At 36.2% G+C, this 20532-nt stretch overlaps 1 protein-coding gene across 2 annotated transcripts in view; it reads right to left on the bottom strand.

Annotated features, from left to right (window-relative positions):
• The window catches only part of EXOC6 (exocyst complex component 6), a 217991-nt gene that overhangs the window by 85320 nt on the left and 112139 nt on the right, over nt 1–20532 (bottom strand). For both annotated transcript variants that reach the window (XM_049856026.1, XM_049856027.1), the window contains exon 18: nt 4420–4599. In XM_049856026.1, coding sequence (XP_049711983.1) covers nt 4420–4599 — 180 coding nt within the window. The remainder of the gene's footprint in view (nt 1–4419; nt 4600–20532) is intronic.

The raw sequence follows: 20532 nt of genomic DNA, 5'->3' as shown, positions 1-20532 counted from the left end.
TAAAATCTTATTAAAACAAACAAAAGCTTATTTATAAACTAGGTTTAAAGTAAGCATCATAAATGCAAAATGACTTGCAAAATATACGTCAAAATGTTAACAGTAGTTAGTCCTTGACAAGATAACAGGTGATTTTTATTTTCTTCTTTATACTTAGTTGTATTTTCTAGTTGTAAGCAAAAATAATTATCAGAAAAAAGAAGGGTCACTTACACATCTGAATTAGCAAAAACTGCTGATTTCTAAGAGTACTAATTTAAGAAAAAAAAACAATAATATTTATTTTATATATTAATCAGACCACACTGGCATAAGCTAGTATCTGACTCTTAGCCATTGTAAGCATTGTACTAAAGCTATAACAATTATCCAAGTGAATATGCTTTTCAATGAATGCCTTTCAAATTAATAAAGAACTTTTTGAAAATGGCTGTATAATGCAAAGCTATAGAACTCAAAGCTAAATAATATAGAGCTTAAAGGTAGCTATGAATATAAGGAAAAAAATGAAAAGACATTACAATGAAACTAATGCTACAAAGGGCCTCAAAACAATCACAGAAGACACACGGAGAAAAAAGGACAAAACTAACATTTATTAATTTTATCTATTTTATGCCAAGCACCCTGCCAGGCAACTTTTCACACACTCTTTTAACTCATGTTACAATACCAAAAAAACCCCCAAACTCATTGCCATCAAGTCAATTCCGACTCATAGCGACCCTATGGGGCAGAACAGAACTGCCCCACTGTGTTTCCAAGAAGTGGCTGGTAGACTTGAACTCTCAACCTTTTGGTTAGCAGCTGCACTCCTAACCACTGTGCCACCAGGGCTCCCATCCTACAACAGTCCTCTGAAAAAAATGGCTTAGAGGGGTTAAGCAACTTGCCAGGATCTCACTGCAACTAAATTACAAATGCAAGGTTCAAACATGTTGTGTGTTGTTAAGTTGATTCTGACTCATGCTGTCCCTATAGGACAGAGGAGAACTGCCCCATAGGGTTTCCTAGGCTATAATCTTTATGGGAGTAGATTGCCAGGTCTTTTCTCCCATAGAGCTGCTAGTGGGTTTGAACCACCATCCTTTTGGTTAATGGCTGAGCCCTTAACCATTGTGCAACCAGGGCTTGGTTCAAACAACAGTCTGTTTTACTCTAGAGCCCAATTCTATGCTCTCTTCCCTTCAGCATGTTGGCCTCCAGGAACAATAAAAGATAAATGGACTTAGCTCTAATTGAGTTGTTACAAAGGCAAGTTCCCTTGAGGCACATAATATACTTAGCAGGACAGCTTAACATTTTGGGTAATAGGAAATACCTGTCATTACTATAAATACTGCCTATTTAGCCTGCTGTTAATTCCATGAACAGAAGAGAGCCTGGCTTCTCTGCTAGAGTACAGGAAAATACAGATGAAGAAGTAATTTAATCTGGAGGCAAGGAAGCTCTTTACTTTTTCACCGGCTGACCCGTAGGAGGAACACGTGAGGGAAGTAATATACCAATTCTCTTACTCATCCAACCCTGGAGATAAGGAGTATTTAAAGCGGACATTACTGGTGTCCCTCCAAGTCCTATAGCTTTGTACCACTACCACAATCTGTAGTAGTAAAGTGAAATGACAGAGTTCTTCTCTTGGTCTCCATCAAGACCATTATTATCTATTAACCTCTACTGTTACCATACCCATGTGATCAGATAACAAAATTCTAATGGATAGATTATAACTTTTCTGGAACCAATGGAACTTTAACTGGGCAATCTGGCCAGCAATTGGAGATCATAACAATCCTTGATCTAGAAAACGTTCTTTGTCATAATGGTTTAAAAAAAAAAAAAAAAAAGCCACACCCACTGCCGTTGAGTCAATTCTGACTCAGAGCAACCCTATAAAACAGAGTGGAACTGCCCCATAGTTTCTAAGGTGTGGCTAGTGGATTTGAATTCCCAACCTTTTGGTTAGCAGCCAAGTTCTTAACCACTGCACCACCAGCGCTCCATCAATAATGGTAGGGACTGACAAAAATTAAATATGCAGTGAGCTAAAAGTGGTGCTTTTAAGCTAAACGTTTTCAATTCTTAGCACTTTTTAGCGGTGGGAGCTGAGAGAACCACCTTTACTCCATCACGTCTACTTCCTTGTCAAATTACTTATACTACTGGCCCAATACTTGAATTATTTGAAAGAGTGGCCCTTGGTTTCACAGCTCCCATTGTCTGTAACTCACTCCACTGTTCCTGGACACTACCAACACCAAAAATAAGGCACACAACCAAAACTAGACCTACTTCTCACATCTAAGCTGGGAGAGCTAGTTCTGCTTCAGTTGACTGACTTGGGACTGAATGTGAAAAATAAATATACGTGAAGCTTCTCTGAGGTTTGAGGAAGTCCACAGCTGGCCTCTCTTTCTGTTTGAGTTCAAGGGCAACCAGAAACCAAGGAATCAGATTTTTAGTTATAACATTTAAATAAAAATGGTAGCTTATGAAATGCTCTATATTTTTTTTTTTTTATGAAATGCCCTATATTGCTTAGAAAAACAATATGTTTAATAACATTGTCTATGTTATCTAGAAAACCCTGGTGGTGTAGTGGTTAAGTGCTATGGCCGCTAACCAAAAGGTCAGCAGTTCAAATCTGCCAGGCGCTCCTTGGAAACTCTATAGGGCAGTTCTACTCTGTCCTATAAGGTCGCTATAGGTTTTTTTTTTTTTTTTATGTTATCTGATTGAAAGAAAGCAATCTAGTCAAACGTTTCACATAATTTCAGCCATTTCATAAAAATTAATACGCTAAACCATAATATACTCTATCAACTCTGGCTAAAACATATCATAGCCAATAATTTAATATTTTCATTTGAGAATTATGCTTTTAGGACATCCTTAGAATAATAATACACAATTGCTATGACTATTTTTTCTTAGCTGTGAAATATTATTTTCTATTTGGTTATAGTGTTGAATTTGTTGATTTATACTACACGAAAATTGATGTTCTTTATAGAAAAATCCATATTAGATGACATAAAACTCCAAAATAGCATATGAAGACTCATCTAAGATCATAGGAAATGTCATAACAGGTCAGATGAATACTCTAGTTAGGCCAGTAGTCTGTCTCAGTGTCACCAGAATATGTCCTATGAGAAAGCTGGATTTTCCTCCAGAATGTCAGACTCCCAAGATAAGGTATTTACCTCAAACATTTCTAGCATAATAGCCTCTCCTAACCCTACCCCATTTATGCACAAAAGTCCTATCATATTACACCACCCTGTGAAGCACATAAAACATATAAAATTGCAACATAAAAAACACAATGTATGTGTGTGTACATGTACGTCTTCATGAATGTGCACGCATGTGCATGGTTTATTCTCAAGCACTGCTTTGGGCTAGAAGCATGGAGATTTATACAGAGAAAGTGAATTCAAATTAATTAAACAATTATTTAGTACATACTATATAAGAAGCAATTCCTTAGAAACTAGTTGAAATAAATACACAGGTAAACCTTTTCAATTTAAGGACTACAGTTAGGAATACAATGTCATCCCTGGTTAAGCTGCTAAAAGCTGTTTGGCACAGATCCACTAGGGAAATCTCTTTAAGAAAATCTTCCATTTATTTTTTTTAGCAACATCTTCCCTCAAATATTCTAACCAACCCTTTGGAGGAATTCCTGATGGGGACAGAGTACAGAATGAAGAGATCTGCAGGCAACTGGATAGGTTCTAGATTAAATACTTTATTTCTATGTTCAGCTATATCTCATCTTGGGGAAAAAACGTCAAAAGAATTTCTGTTTTATTTGTACAAAAACTACTCCATTTACATTTTAGCTGTAGTTTTATTATTTCTGAATACGCCTAATAAAAGCATATTCATCCCACTGTGATTTCTTTGGTCTTTGCATTTCTCATGTGAAGAACCCCATGTTTCAGCCTATCCACAGCCAAATGTCCCTGCTTTATTATTTTTTAAAAACGTATCATCAACAGGCTGTTGACAGTACAGATGTACCGTGACTATACACCAGAGCAGAATAATGCTCCTCGTTTCCTAAAAATGCCCAATAATTTCTTGGCCTTTTCCAACTGGAAACATTACTGCATACTATTAGAGTTTAATTCTATTTAAGACTATATTGCCACTTTCAGGGTTTTGTTTTGGTTTGTTTTTGGTGGAAAGAGGGTTGTACTTATTTTGGTTAAAAAGTAAAATAAATTAAAGCTTCTAAAATAATTGACTATGTTATGATTTTTCACAAGGTGATTTCTAATAATGGAAAAGGAAATGCGAATTAGGAAGTTGCTTTAAATAACTAAACCTCCAGCTAAAATTGAATTCTGAAATATACTTCAGAAAGTAAAATTGTAAAATAGTATTTTGAAATTTCTTTATACTTACAGGTAAATGAGTGAACACTTGAAAGATGCTTCTCAAAAAATTAATAAGATCCATTAAATAGCCACTAGCTCTTCCATCTGGCTCAGACATTGTCCAGTCATAATCAGCAAGCTGGACAAATTCATCAATTTTTTGGTTAAGTTTGGTATATATTTCTCCTTCCGCTGCATGTCGGGCATCCTAACAGGACAAAATAACGGAGCAAAAAATAAGAAACAATTAAATTACAGAAGCAGGTAATAAAATAAATTTTCTTAAATTCTAATTTTTTTTTATATTTCTCTTTTAGTATTTTAACCATTTATTACAATTCCAGGAAAATGGCTTTTTTTTTTTTTTGGTGCCTTAGTTGTTTTGCTTTCTGCTGGCAATACTCTACTTGACTAGCCATCACATTTTTTTTCTTTTCTTTTCTAACTTTGCAGTTGTTGGGTGCCGTTGAGTCAATTTCGACTCACAGTGACCCCATGTGACAAGTGTAAAACTGCCCTATAGGGTTTACTTGGCTGTAATCTTTATAGATTCATAGCTCATAGTAACTATGAGTCAGAATAATCGACCTGACGGCATCAGGTTTTTAATCTTTATGGAAGCAGATTGCCAGGTGTTTCTCCCGTGGAGCTGCTGAATGGGTTCAAACCACCAACATTTCGGTTAGCAGCCACATCTTTTTTTGTTTATATGGTAAGATAATTTGTGAGATATTAATCCCTGACTTGTTTTCACAACTCTAAGAAAACCCTTAGGAGAAAGAGAAGTAAAAAAACTGAAGCTGTCAAGAATGCAGAAGATTTTCCTCTCCATTCTTTGACTCACTGGGGGGATTAAGCTGGACTGTCACAGGAGGAATGGAATAATTGATGGTGCTTTGAGTTGAAGAGGCAAAAAATTGATGGTTAATGTCTCTGAGGAGGACAAAAAAAATTATGGGAGTAATGTCAGCAAAAATGGCAGAGTAAAGATCTCCAAACATTCTGTCCTCTATAAAAGCAACAAGAAAACTGGCAAAAATTGTCAAAACCACCTTTTTCAGAACTCTAGAAATTAATAAAAAAACTGCAGCAATCCGGACAGCACTTATTCAAAACAAAAACAGCTGAATCGCAGTAAGAAAAATGAGCACTGCGGCATTTTAATGTGCCCCATTTCCATCCCTGCCCTCCCGCTCCAGCTCTGTGGTGCCCTTGAAGAATCAACATCCCACGATTATGGTGAAAACCAGCAACTTGGCCACCACCAAAGGAGGCAGAATGGGGTTCTTTAACTTTGGAGCTGCCTCAGGCAGTGGATAAAAGTTGGTACAAACAATAAGATAACCAAAAAGCTTAAAAAGAAAAGCTGGGGAATGAGACGTCCATAAAACCAAAAAACCAAACACAGTCCTGTTGATTAGATTCCAACTCATAGTGACTCCACGGGTTACTGAGTAGAACTGCTCCATAGGGTTTTCCTGGCTGTAAACTATAGGGTCGCTATGAGTCAGAATCGACTCAATAGCAGCGGAATTTTGAGTTTTGAATCTCTCAGAAAGCAGATTGCCAGGCCTGTTTTCTATGGCACCGCTGCATCGGTGTGAACTGTCAACTTTTAGGTTAGTAACCAAGAACAAACTGTTTGTGTCATTTAAGGACCTTGAGACGTCCATATCTGTTGCCATCGAGTCAATTTCGACTCATAGTGACCCTATAGGACAGAGTAGAACTGTCCCATAGGGTTTCTAAGGAACAACTGGTGGATTCGAACTGCCAACCTTTTGCTTAGCAGTCGAGCTCTTAACCACTGCATCACCAGCGCTCCTGAGATATCCACAGGGGCTTTGAAAAGCTCATATTCCTGGTAATCTACAAGGCCATGTACATTCTTAGGGCTATGTATCTGTTCAGGAAAGATCTGTGATGGCCCTACGCTGTCACCTCTGGCTGACCTTGAATCTCTGTCACCTCTGGCTGACCTTGAATCTCTGTGCAAGCAAGAAGTGAAGGCTAAGGCAAGAGTTGTCAATTGGCTGGCTGAGTGCCAAAGGCACATCCCAATACAGAGCACCTGGGCAAAGACTGGGGGATGTATTGGTTGCAGCTGTTTAAGGAAATCTATGTCCAGTCATTAGCTGACCTTAACCTAACCAAGTATACAGAATTTACAGAATTAGTTCAGAAAAATCTCCAAACAGGAAAAGTAACAAACTCTGGGGAGGGGAGGGAATCTGACTTTCATAGGTGCCACATTAGATTATTTACAACGTCCAGTTTTCAACAACAAAAAATTACAAAACATGCAAAGAAGAATGTATGACCCATACACAGGGAAAAAAAAAAAAAATCAATAACTAGAAGCTGTCCCTGAGGAAGCTCAGAGGTTGGACTTACAAGACAAAGATTGTGAATCAACCATTTAAAATATATTCAAAGAATTAAAGGTAACCATGTCTAAACGGCAAAAGGAAAATATGAGACTGATATCAAATAGGGTATATAAAGACATAAAAATTGTAAAAAAGAACCAAATAGAAATTCTAGAATTGAAAAGTACAATAACAACAGTAAAAAAATCACTGGAGGGGTTTAACAACAGATATGAACAGGCAGAAGAAACAAAAGACTTGAACAACACTATAAGCCAACTAGACCTTACAGACAGCTATGGAAAACTCCACTCAACAACAGCAGAATACTCATTCTTCTCAAGTGCACATGAGATATTGTCCAGAATAGAGCATATGTTAAGTCATTAAACAAGACTTAAAAGGACTGAAATCAAACAAGTTATGTTCTCTGACCACAATGGAATGAAATTAAAAATCAGTAACAGAAAAAAATTTTGGAAATTCACAAATATGTGGATATTAAACAACACACTCCTAAATAACCAATGGGTCAAGGTAGAAATCACAAGAGAAATGAGAAAATACTTTGAGATAAATGAAAACAAAAACACAAACTTATAGGATACAATGAAAGCAGCACTTAGAGGGAAATTTATAGCTACACATGCTTATATTAAGAAGAAAAATCTCAAATCAAGAACCTAAACTTCTATCTCAACAAAAGAGAAGAAGAAGAAATGGTTTTCACTCAACTCAGGCAGCAGCACTCTGATGGAATGGACTGAGGGATTCTGGGGTACTGAAGGCTGGTCATTGTGGCCTTGAAAACCAAAGCAAGTGATTCCCATGCCTATGGTTTTCTTTGAAAGGATTACATAGCGTTGCATAGTGAGCATCTTGGAAATTAAAATTAGAAAGATCTCTACTTTTCCCTCTGGTTTTTTAAAACTGCACAAGCCCTGGGATTCTCTGTACCACTTTAAAGAGGGTGGACAACTTGAAATCCTGGCTAGTGGAGCTCGAGAGCTAGATTTAATTTGATCGTGGGTGGCAATGTGGTATGTCTGGCAAAACTAATAACGTATTTAGACGTTTCCCTTGACTAAGAAGAGACTTAAGTACGACTGTCATTATTAGTTACATATCACATTCAAATACAATTTAACCTAATATACAATTTATATCTCTGAGTAAAAGTACTATAAAGACACTCAGAGGAGCAAAGCACTTCCCCCGCTGCAAGGTCTCACAATTCAGGGATAGATACAGTATAACAAAACATGATTAATGTTATATTAGAGATTTAACAAAGCATCCTGAGTAAACAAAGGAGGGAATAATTAATACTCATTTGATATGTTAAAAAAGCTTTGCTGAGGGGATGTTATTTGAGTTGGAATTTAAAAAATATAATCAGGAACCCTTAACAGGTATTTGGTTTGTGTGCTTCAAGAAATTTTCAAAATAAGAGTCGTATATAGGAGAAGGTAAAGATGTATAATGTAAATGTAACATTTTTACATTTTAATGCTTTTTTGGCCCCCCTCTCTAATTTTCACACTGTTCCACCATTTATTTCTACTCACTGCCACATGGGCTGAGGAAAACCAACTATCAGTAGACTCTTTCCATGTACATGCTGCCTTCATAGTAGGATTCGAACAGGAATTTTAAGTAAAATTTTTTTCCCTCTGCACTCAAGTCTAACACAAACAATAAAAACTTTCAGCAGTGTCTCTCCTAAACTACGAAAGAAAGTAAAAATAAACACATCTTCAGATAACACAGGAATTTAAGATAAGTTAGGGTTAATAGTACCAACTGAAATATTATTTAATGACACATTTAAAAAAAAAAACAAATCCGTTGCAGGCAAGTCGATTCTGACTCACAGCAACCCTAGAGGACAGAACAGAACTGCCCCATAGGGTTTCCAAGGCTGTCATCTTTATGGAAGCAGACTACCACATCTTTATTTCGAGGAGCGGCTGTCAACATATAGCATCAGCAAAATGAGTTCTGACTCAAAATAATGTTACTTACAGCAACTTAAGCTATTAGTCTCTCTCCATTAAAATTTCTAATGCAATGCAAATCTCAGAAAAATCCTCAGATTGAGAAGCTTAACATTAGTTTTTATCAATTGTAGTATATCAGCCACTATAAATTAGACACTCTTGAGTAACGTAGGTACAAAATGCCCACTAAAAAGTAAGCTCAAGGAATTTTGTGTCTGTTTTTATTCACCAATGTATTCCCAGTACCTAGAAAACACTGCACCTAAAAATGCACATAGTAGGCAGTAGATGAGTATTTGTTGAATGAATAAAAGAAACTGTTCCTGCCTTGAAGACGTTTATAATCTAACTGGGATAGAAGTTATAATAAAACAAAACAGAATGACTAAATACTACCACATATAGCATTGACTGTATGTGTAATAAATGTAGAGCAAAAAGAGAGAAGCTGTGTGGGGTGGAAAGAAGGTTTCACTGAGGAAATGCTAGCTGATGATATGGAAAAACAGGAACCTAGGAAGAAGTGTTTATTACACTTCCTGCTCCAGTCACTGGAAACTCTAGCGGTGTAGTGGTTAAGTTCTACGGCTGCTAACCAAAAGGTCAACATTTCAAATCCACCAGGCGCTCCCTGGGAACTCTATGGGGCAGTTCTACCCTGTCCTATAGGGTCCATATGAGTCAGAATTGACTTGATGGTTAACGGGTATGGTTTTTGGCCTTTTTTTTTTTGTTGTTGTTGTTCCAGTCACCACTGTTCAGTAACAAACTCCCCTAAAACTTAGTGGCTTAAAACAACTAGCATTTTATTATGCTCACAGGTTCTGCGTGTCAGGAATGCAGACAGGGAACATTGGGGATAACTGTTATTTGTTCCACAATATCTAGGTCCTCAGATAGGATAACTCCAAGTCTGGGAATAACTCAACAGCTAGGGTTAGAATCATCTGCAGGCTTCTTCACTAGCATGTCTGGCACCTGGGATGGGATGACTGAGAAACCAGAATTGCCAACTAGGGAGCCTAAATGTAGCCCATGTGGCTTGGCTTCCTCACAGAATGGTGGCTACCAGTGGTAACTGGACTTCTTACATGGCAGAACAGGGCTCCAAGAGTGTGTGTTCCATGCCTGGGACAAGAAGGTAAAAAAAATAGCTATACTGCCTCTTATGACCTGACCTCAGAAGTCTCACATTATTTCTGCTGTACTCTATTAAATAGTCAGAGCAGTCAAAAACTTGCCCAGATTCAAGGAGAGGGGATATAGACCCTCACCTCTCAATGAGAGATGTGTCAAGGAATTTGTGGACATTTTCAATAATGAATAATGAAGAAATGGCCCATAAGGAATATGGACCAGTAGTACTTCAGTTTACTTAACAGAAAAATAGGAAGGAGTTTGAGAAAATGAGAAGGGGTTTTATTTTTACTATTTCACTTATCTTTATATCTCGAGCAAGTTATTTCACTTTTGTAAATCCTAGTTTTCTCATTTTTGAGATGAAAACCATCATCTCCATCTCATGGGGCTGCAGTGAGCATTACCCAAAGTTCTATAATTAATGTAAACTACTTAAAAGTACTTGGCACCCAGTAGGTGGTCAAAATGTTAATTTTCTTACACCTACTAGTGTTAGAAGGAACCTGGTGGCTCAACGGTTAAGTGCCTGGCTGCTAACCAAATGGTTGGCAGTTCGAACCCATCCAGTGGCTCTCTGGGAGAAAAATGTGGTGATATGTTTACATAAAGATTATAGCCAAGAAAATCCTATGAGGCAGTTCTACGCTTTCACGTGGGGTCGCTATGAGTCAAAAAAGACTTGTCAGTACCCAACTACAGTAACACTGGTGTTGAGTCCTTAGTAATATTCAACAAATGTTTATTAAGTGAGCTGTATGGAAGCCATTAGTATATCAGAATGTTAACCCATCCAAATCGCCCAAGTTAGCTTAACTTACTGAAGTTATTTGCATGTAAAAGAGAAAAACAAAGAATATTAATCATTCACACAATGATTTTTTTTTAAATGAAACAATAGCAACTGGAAAATGGGATCATATTTAATATTTGCCATGGCAATAACACATACCTTTCTTAAAACTCCCTTACAATATTAGGGAAAGATTCCCAAAATGGCAAACGCTTACGTGCTACAGGACTACATCTCAGGGATACCACTTTATGCCAATTTCTGACAGCAATATATGAAGCTTTATTTACCATTTTATATTTTGTCCCACTATTCATAATCAGCCTGCCCTAGTCCATGTCTCACTACCTTTATTGAATCTAAGCAGATGGATATAGGTCACTATAGAATCGAAGCTACACAGCAATTCCAGAAGGCAGCTGGATAAGGGGGGCTTGAGGCTCAGAACTGCATACTCATTCCATAAACACACAACCTCCACTTCCCTTTTATTACCAGGACAAAAAAAAAATGAGAGAGTCTGGCTGTTCCTATCCCCTGCCATATTTCCTATCTACACTCAAACTATGATTCCCTTGCTTTATGGGATGCTCCCAATGTACACAAGAAGGGAAAAATATGCACAACAAAATTTAAAAAGCCAGTTTCAAGAGATTCCTCTCCTCCAGACTCACAGAGCTAAAGTACTTGGTGAAAACAAATTTTTTAAATGGCTTTTCTTTTAGATTTTAACTTAAATCTAGCTTTAAAGTCAATGGTAGGCTTCTTCCCTTTTTTGCTATACAGAATTTTATAAAAGAAAGTAAAGAAGGTGTTATTTTACATTTTCCTAGATTTTTTAAAGCAATATAGGACAATTAAAACATCAACCAAAAGTTGAGGTAGTGGAAAGGACAAAATAGTTAAAAAATTTTGAAGTCATGAGGGAAAACAAAATACTATTTTTATCTGAAGGAAGAAAAATTATTAAAACGATGATGATGAAACCATTCACATTATAGCCAAATGAACTAATTATAATTATATGCTTTCTGGATTTCATGTCCAGTGACAAAGTGATTCACAAAACACTAATTTTTCAGAAAAGGAGCTAAGCAAGAATAAAGGGAAAAAACCTATTTATTCCTTTTTGTTGTTTTGCTATTTATAACTTTGCTAAATGGTCTGCTTTTGTGGGGTGACACTAAGACAGGGTTCCACTTTTCCCATAAGCTGTTGAGATAAAATTTTCTCTATAAAAATGTTGGGAAAGGGTATTTAGTATATTTTCAAAAGTTTTATTAATGCTTTCCACAGGCTATAGCAGGTCAGGGAGTCAGCAGTTCTGTTGTACGGAAAAAATTTCAGACAACATTTCAGGACATGAACATGTTTTAAAGTCAACATTTGAAAGGACTTTTCTAGGGACTAAGGACTCTGCTTATTTTATAATCTAGACACATAATTATTAGAAAATATATGTGGCTTTGATCCTTACAGTCACATAACCTGACTCACTACATTTTTTTTTTTTAAGGAAAGAAGGAGAGAAAGGAAGAAAGAAAAGACAGAAAAACTTCCACTGAAACTTTTTCTGCAATTACACGCACACACACAAACCAAATTCATTGCTGTCAAGTCCATTCCAACTCATAGTGACCCTATAGGACTGAGTAGAACTGCCTCACAGGTTTCCAATAAGCAGCTGGTGGATTCGAACTGCCGACATTTTGATTAGCAGTTGAGCTCTTAACCGCTGTGCCACCAAGGCTCCTTTTTAAACACAAGGATATACTGAATTATTTAGTAAGACAGTTCTAACAGAAGAATACTAATTGTGATTTAGAAACTGCTAAGGAAATTAGTTTTGGACTTCCTGGGGAGTTCTACACTCCAACTCCAAATACCTCAATTCTTAAGATCTCACCAAAAGATCAGGAACATGTCAACTCATTCCTAAATTAAACTTTAAAAGATTCAGTTTATACACAAAGTAATTAATTCTTCCTTTGCTTGTTAAAGAAACAGTGCCCTCTGGAGGCAGAAATGTACCTAGCATAATTGAGAATTATTTTTTATTTCAATTATAAGGATTAAATGATAATGCCATCAACCACAGGTGTGGAACAGAACTACCTGAGAAACTTTTTTAACATATACATGCACAAACCTCACCCTAGACCTACTAGATCACAAACATGTTTTGATTAAAAGCTTAGTAGTAATGGAGCCCTGGTGGTACAGTGGTTAAGAGCTTAGGCCTATAGGGTTGCTAGGGGTCAGAATTGACTCAATGGCAACGGGTTTGGTTTGGTAAGTAACAGCTAAACATTTTAGTAAACATCTATGATTTACTGCCTATCATTCATTCACCTTCTTCTAAGAACAATCTCCATATATGTTTTGGAAAACCACCCTGCCCCCAGTCACAGCTATGCGGTTTGTATAGGATTGAACTTACGTCTTGCTCCAGTGATGGATTCTGATGAGCTTAAGACAATTAACAGTTCCCATACTCTTACCCAAAGAGAATTTCATGGCAGCTAGCGGATGAAGACACTCGCTCCTCCTTTAGATGGTATGGAATGAGCATGTGAGATTTGAGACTGTGACTGGGTAGTTTTTGCTACCAGAAGGAGTGGACCTGGGGCTTCTGGGCCACCATGTGTAGTCTGAGGATGAAGCCAAAATTGCATAAGGCACAGCTGAAAGATGGCGGGACTCTAGTACTTGCTGACAGTTCCTAAGCAGCTGGCTCCAGTGTCACCTGAAATCTAGCCTATCCCTGGACTTTTCAGTTCCATTGGCCAGTAATTTCTCTTAAGGTTTAAAACAGTTGGAGCTGGTTTTTGTCAACTATACAAACCAAAACAAGTATTTATCTGAAACATTTTGTTCAACATTCTAGGAAAAAAAATGTACTTCTATGACATTTTTCAAGAAGCCCTAGTGGCACAATGGTTAAGCACTCAGCTGCTAATCAAAAGGTTGGTGGTTCAAACTCACCCAGTGGCTTTGTAGGAGAAAAACCTGGTAATCTGCTCCTGTAAAGATTACAGCAAAGAAAACCCTATGGAGACAGTTCTACTCTGTCACATGGGGGTCATTATGAATCAGAATTGACAACAGCCAACAACAACACAGCAATGACATTTTTCTGGGCCTTAAAAATCTGAGCAGATGAGGCTGGGGCTGTCAAAACGAAGATGCCTTCCCTAGCTTATTTCTTCCTGATCAAAAAAAAAAAAAAAATTGCACACACAATTTTTATGATCTTGGTCCAGAAATTTCTAAATGTTAGTTACATTGCATATAGCATCCAAGTCATTAGCAATTGACATTGGTTAATATAAGGGCAGTTCCTACAGACAGAAAAAAAAGGTAAGACTAAACAAAGAAACCTAGTGCTGTAATTACATATGATGGGAGAATGGGTTATGGGAGCAGTTAAAAAGAAAAAAAATACATCTAAGATAACGATTTTCGAGGCAAAGGAGTCAAGAAAAAAGGTAGTAGTGCAATAAAAAAATGAGATGAGTAGAAAGAAGAGTCAATTTAAGAAATTTGTTTCTTAAAAAAACTATGTATATAACTTTCTTTAGATGTTTTAGATACCAGTGTAACAATCAAGAAACCTGTTTTATTGTTATATCTAAAATCAACCAAAAAATAAAAGGACTTGCTTGCTTAAGCTTCTCATTAATTTAATGAAAATGCTACTTTTTACCAGAATTTTTCATTACACTGTATTACTGTGATTCAAAAACAAAAAAAAGATTTGTATATTTTATGATATATATTATGTTATACAATACAAACCACATACTACCATATACTACTTGTTCACATGCAAACCATATACTTGTTCAATAACATTCTGAGTTAAACAAAGCTCAAGATCTGCTCCACAAAACTAAGAAGTCAAAGATAAAAAAGCCAAAGAAAGCTTAAGTTAATTAGAAGAACTGAAGCTTTCACGAAGTTCTAGAAATATCTTTAATGGAGTTTTCTTCATAAAAGAATATAGTTATACTACCAAGGACTATAAAGTAGGGATGCACAGTCTCAGAGTTTAAAAGTCAGCAGATCTCTAATGTAATAAATATTCTATTGGAAATACAGGTTACTATAGACGTTACCGTTAATTATGCAAGAATTTTCAAGAACTTCTTAGGGTTACTTGAGTTAGATACTGCAAGCTGAAACATCACTGTATCATTTAGAAAGCCATGGCCCAGATGGAAGGTAAAAAGTTGAAGGTAGCAAATTAAGTAAAGAAAACTGACATTAACTCCTTCTAGAAGAAATTATATTTTCCACCAGAATACACATTCAAAACACATGTAAATCAAACATGATTTTTAAATAAAAATAAGCATGCCTATTAATACAAAAATGCCCTGGTGGCACAGTAGTTAAATTGCTTGGCTTCTAACAGAAAAATCGGTGGTTTGAACCCACCTGGTACTCTGTAGGGCAAAGCTGTGTTAGTGTGCTTCCGTAAGATTTACAGCCTTAGAAACCCTATGGTGCAATTCTACTCTGTCCTATAGGGTCACCAGGAGTAGGAATCGACTTGATGGCGATAGGTTTGGTTTGGTTATTCATACAAAATGAATAAATATGATTTTATGTTCTTTCTTCTGGGTATTTTAGGTTCTGTATGTCTGAATATACCTTGAGATTCCGTTGTCTGGGTTTATTTCAGTTCCTTTTATCCCTCATTCTACTATTACAATCCAACCCATATTCCAAACTGATGCAAATACCCAATGCCTTCAGGGTTCAGGCAGGTAATATGAATGAGCATGGCACGTAGGGTGATTATTGTAGACAGGATAATTACAATGTACTGAGAAAAGCACACTGGAGCCCTGGTGGTGGAGTGGTTAAGTGCTTGGCTGCTAATTGAAAGGGTGACGGTTCAAACCCACCAGCCGCTGCACAGGAGAAAGATGTGGCAGTCTGTGTTCATAAAGATTTATGGCCTTGGAAACCCTATGGAGCAGTTCTACTGTGTCCTACAGGGTTGCTATGAGTCAGAATCAACTTGATGGCAGTGGGTTTGGTTTGGGTTTGAAAAGCGTAAGTCCCATCGAAAGGTGTTCCAATTTAAAAAAATTTAGAAAACAAATTAGCAAAACCAAATTAAACATGTCTACAGGTCCAAATTTATCTACTTGTTACATAGTGTAGTTATTTGTCCTTCTATGTTAAAAAATCTTAGTGGCTAAGAACCATTCTATCTCTTTCCTTCAGCACCAGCACAGGGCCACCAAAACAATTTTTTTGCTCAATAATTATTTAATGTACCCCCCCCAGGCCAAAAATGACTATAAGTTTACATGAAAACTTATAAGCAATTACTGCTTCCTTCATAGGAATGTCTTTTAGGGCACAATCAAAACCTTACCTTAGATAAGACAAAAATTTCATTTCTTACTCCTTATCAAAGTGCCCTTTTCCAAATATCCTAGAAAAACTTAACTCCTCACAGAGGCACCTGCTAGCTACTCCACTTACAGTGATAGGCAGGTAAGGACAGTACAGATTTTAAGCTAGAAACAGAGTCTAGAACAATTCAAAATCCAGCTTTTTAATATCTGGGATTGTTGTAGGTCATTGCAAATGGAATATTTTTCTAATTTCAAATGATCTAAGTTACCTCTTATTCCTTTTTAAAAGGTGTTGCTGTTGTTGCTGGGTGCCATCGAGTCGATTCTGACTCACAGCAATCCCATGTGACAGGTGAGTGGCTATACTTTTGCCTTTCAAGTTTTCAGGAACTTTTATACCTCAAAAACAATGGCTAGTGGCTTTGTAGTGGCATCTGCCACTCCTTAAGTAATCTAGGTTGTTTGTCATCAAGTTTGCAAATCATCTGATATAAATAACTTTTTAAAGCACTCCTCAATCATTTCCTTCCCTGTTCTATTTTTGCTTTCCACCACCTTTATAAGTGGCACTTGCTATCATTAACTAATTACTGATGGTAAATTACAGAAAGACAGAAAGCTGAGTATTTTAATCTATTAATATCACTGGGGTTAAGGTAGTCTAAAAATTTTGTTGACCTTCCTTTTCTGCTTATAGAACTGAAAAAAAATGCTTTTGTTTTTCTGTTAGCTTTTATGTTTTTGGCAAAGTAGCATTTCCTTTTTTAATTTTCTTTTCTACTCTTACCTTTACACAATCAGCCTAATTATTCTTTCTATTCAATATATATTTGCTGCCTGATCTGCTTTTGCATTTTACTGTTTTCTGATTTATTTTTTAGGATGTTATGTCATTCATATGTATTAAATTAGTACAAGCATAAAACTGTTTTATGTAGTCTGCTCTAATGGGCAGGACAAGAAGAGGTGGTAGTAAAGGGTGATAAAAGAAATAAATGTAGCATCCATTGTCTTAAAAAAAAAAAAAAAAAAGTTGCACACCCAAAACAAGGAATTTTACAAAGGATCACTCCACTAAGAACAAAAAAAGACTATACACAAAGCATATAAATAATCAGAAGTTGAAATGCAATTAACAGTCAAAAAATATTACAGGCCTCAGATTAGCAAAGCATCACTGAGGAAGAAGAAAAAAGTAGGAGGTCTCATACTCCCTGATCTGAGAACCTACCATACAGCAACAGTAGTCAAAGCAGCCTGGTACTGGCACAATGACAGACACATAGATCAGTGGAACAGAACTGATAACCCAGAAGTAAATCCATCCACCCACAAACAGCTGATCTTTGACAAAGGGTCAAAGTTCATTAAACGAGGAATAGAAAGTCTCTTCAACAAGTGGTGCTGGCAAAGCTGGATATTCACTTGCAGAAAAATTAAACAAGACCCATACCTCACACCATACACAAAAACTAACTCAAAATGGATCAAAAACCTAAATGAAAAACCTAAAACTATAAAGATCATGGAAGAAAAAATAAGGACAATACTAGGAGCTCTAATATATGGCATAAATAGAATACCAAACATAACTAAAAACATATAAACAGGAGAAGATAAAAAGTAAATAACTGGAGTCTCCTAAAAATCAAACATGTACGTTCATCAAAAGACTTCACCAAAGAGTAAAAAGAGAACCTACAGATTGGGAAAAAATTTTGAGCTATAGCATATCCAATAAGGGCCTAATCTCTACAAATTTTATAGAAAACTTCAATACCTCAACTACAAAAACAAACAAAAACGCAATTAACAAATGGGCAAAGGATATGAACAGATGTTTCACCAAAGAAGACATTCAGGCAGCTAACAAACACATGAAAAGATGCTCAATGCAAGTGTTCTCACAAAGCAATAACAAATCAACTTTATACATGTAAAATAATAAAATGATCATAATTAAAATTAGAAATTTTATAACTTACTATTTCTAATGCCTTATTAGTTTAAAATTCCTCATTATATCAGTTTCTGAACTTATATCTTTATTACTAAAAAATAAATAAATTCTGTTTTACTGGTATAATAACACCTCAGTCAGTCAGGAGTCACACATCCAGTTACAAACCATGAAAAGAGTAAAAAAAACAAATGTCTCTGAGTGGCCAAAAATGATGTTACAGTTCAGGCACCAATAAGTGCTCATATAATGGAATACTATACTGAATTAAAAAACTACAGCTATATACAATACAAATTATATATCCTAAACCATGTTGAGTAGAAGTTAGATGCAAAGATGCACTCTGTATGCTTCCATTAAAGAAAAGTCCAAAAATAGGCAAAACTAATCTACGTTTTTAAAAGTCAGTAAGTACTAACACTGAGGAAGAAGAGAGGAGGACTGGGGAGCAGGATGAGGGAGGCTTTGACGATACTAGTTAACACTTTATTTCTTGATCTCACAGTTAAATGGGTATGTTCATGTTAAATAACTGAGTTATATATTTATAATCTGTGCATGTTTATATGTGTATGTTACACTTCAACAGAAAAGATTTTTTAAAAGTCCATATACCATGTCCTTGCTTCATAGGAAGGGAATCTCAAACCCTTAATCAGAGGCAATTTAATTTACTTCTGTCTCTTTAGACATAATCCTAAAAAGCTTTGCTATATGGTCATTAGCAGATTAAAAAAAGAGTCAGAAATATATTTCTTCTAGGCACTGAGAAGACTGTAATCACTTCCAGGTCTCAAAAAGAAAAAACTCTTCAGGGTGGCAAGACTGGAAAAGCTCCATGGAGCCCTGATACTAAAGAATTAGGCTATTTTTTTACTACACAGATTAAAAAGGGAATGGTACTCTTACAACTCAACAGCAAAAAGACAAACAACCTAATCAAAAACTGGGCAAAGGACGTGAACAGACTTTTCCCCAAGAAAGATATACCAGCAAGTGCCTGAAAAGATGCTTAACATCATTAGTCATTAGGAAAATGCAAATCAAAACCACAATGAGACACTACTTCATGCTCACTAAAAAACTAGGATGGCTAATATAAAAAAAATCTGAAAATAACAAGTGTTGATAAGAATGTGGAGAAAATGGAAGTCTTGTGCATTGCTGATGGGAATTTAAAACTGAGCAACCACTGTGGAAAACGGTGTTGCGTTTCTTAAAAAGCTAAACAGAATTACCATATGACCCAGCAACTTCACTCCTGGGTATATACCCAAAAGAACTGAAAACAGGGATTCAAACTGATACTTGCACACCAATGCTCTTTGCAGCATTATTCACAATAGGCAAAAGGTGGAACTAACCCAAATATCTACCAACAATGGATTAAAAAAAAAAAAAAAGTGGTAAATACATACAATGGACTATTATTTACCCATAAAAAGGAATGAAGTTTTAATACATGCACAACAGGAAACAAACCCATTGCCATCGAGTCAATTTCAACTCACAGTGACCCTATAGCAGGAGTTAATTTCAAAAAGCTGAGGTACTGCTTGAGGGCAGGAACCACTTATTGTACCTCTTCTGTATCACTCACAGATTTTGCAAAGTAAAAGACAAGCTAACAAGGCAGTCTATATAATATTTCATAAAGTAAACATATATATGACATAGGATTAGGTACTTTGTGTGTTCATATGTGCTTTTTAGAAGGGGCAAATGGACAGTGAGTAAAGGGTTCGTGTAAGTGCTTACTTCCATAATCAAAAGCGATCAAATAGGAATATGTTTTGTAGGGTCACTGGACAGAAAAGAATTAGGCTACATTTAGAGATTGAACTTGATTTTCTGATTTCCAAGGAATATGTTATGGCTGTTGTGGTTTCAACTAAATACCTACAACTCAGGAGACCAATGGAATGACAAACCAGCTAACATTTCTAAGCACTCCCTCGCAAGAGGCAGATTTTGAGAAATATAGTTACAAGACTCCCTAATCTGAGAGCATCATGTTCTTTGGTTCTTTGATTTATAACTGATAATAAAAACTGCTTGTGGACCCCCAGATACACCAAATGTCAAGGCAATTCATATTTTAGTCAGAAAGGGAGTAAGCTTATTATATTTATGTTAACTGTTAAATATGCTTATGACTCCAGGCCTTACTAACTCTGTTCTTAAGACAGTATGAGTAACACACAGAGAGGACAGAGAGAGCAAAAAGATAGATTGTGTAAATCTAATATAAAAACTAAGAATCAACACTGTGATCATGGGCAATAATTTGTCCTTGGATAAATAAGTGTCGAAAAACTTGTAGATTTTCCTGCTTACCACAGCATACTGTTAACTGCTTATAATTTTTTCTCCTCTGAACTTCTTGAGGGCAGGGATACATTTTTGTGCCCTCAGTACCTAACAGGCTGCTCAGAGCACAGACAATATTCAATAACGGTACTGTGCTAAGTATCTCCTTTAGTCCTCAGAATAATCATATGAGG

The sequence above is a fragment of the Elephas maximus genome, chromosome 16 (genome assembly GCF_024166365.1).
Source record: "Elephas maximus indicus isolate mEleMax1 chromosome 16, mEleMax1 primary haplotype, whole genome shotgun sequence".
In the NCBI taxonomy this organism is placed as follows: Eukaryota; Metazoa; Chordata; class Mammalia; order Proboscidea; family Elephantidae; genus Elephas; species Elephas maximus.
The sequence above is the reverse complement of the archived record's forward strand: the minus strand, read 5'-3'. Positions and strand labels throughout refer to the sequence as shown.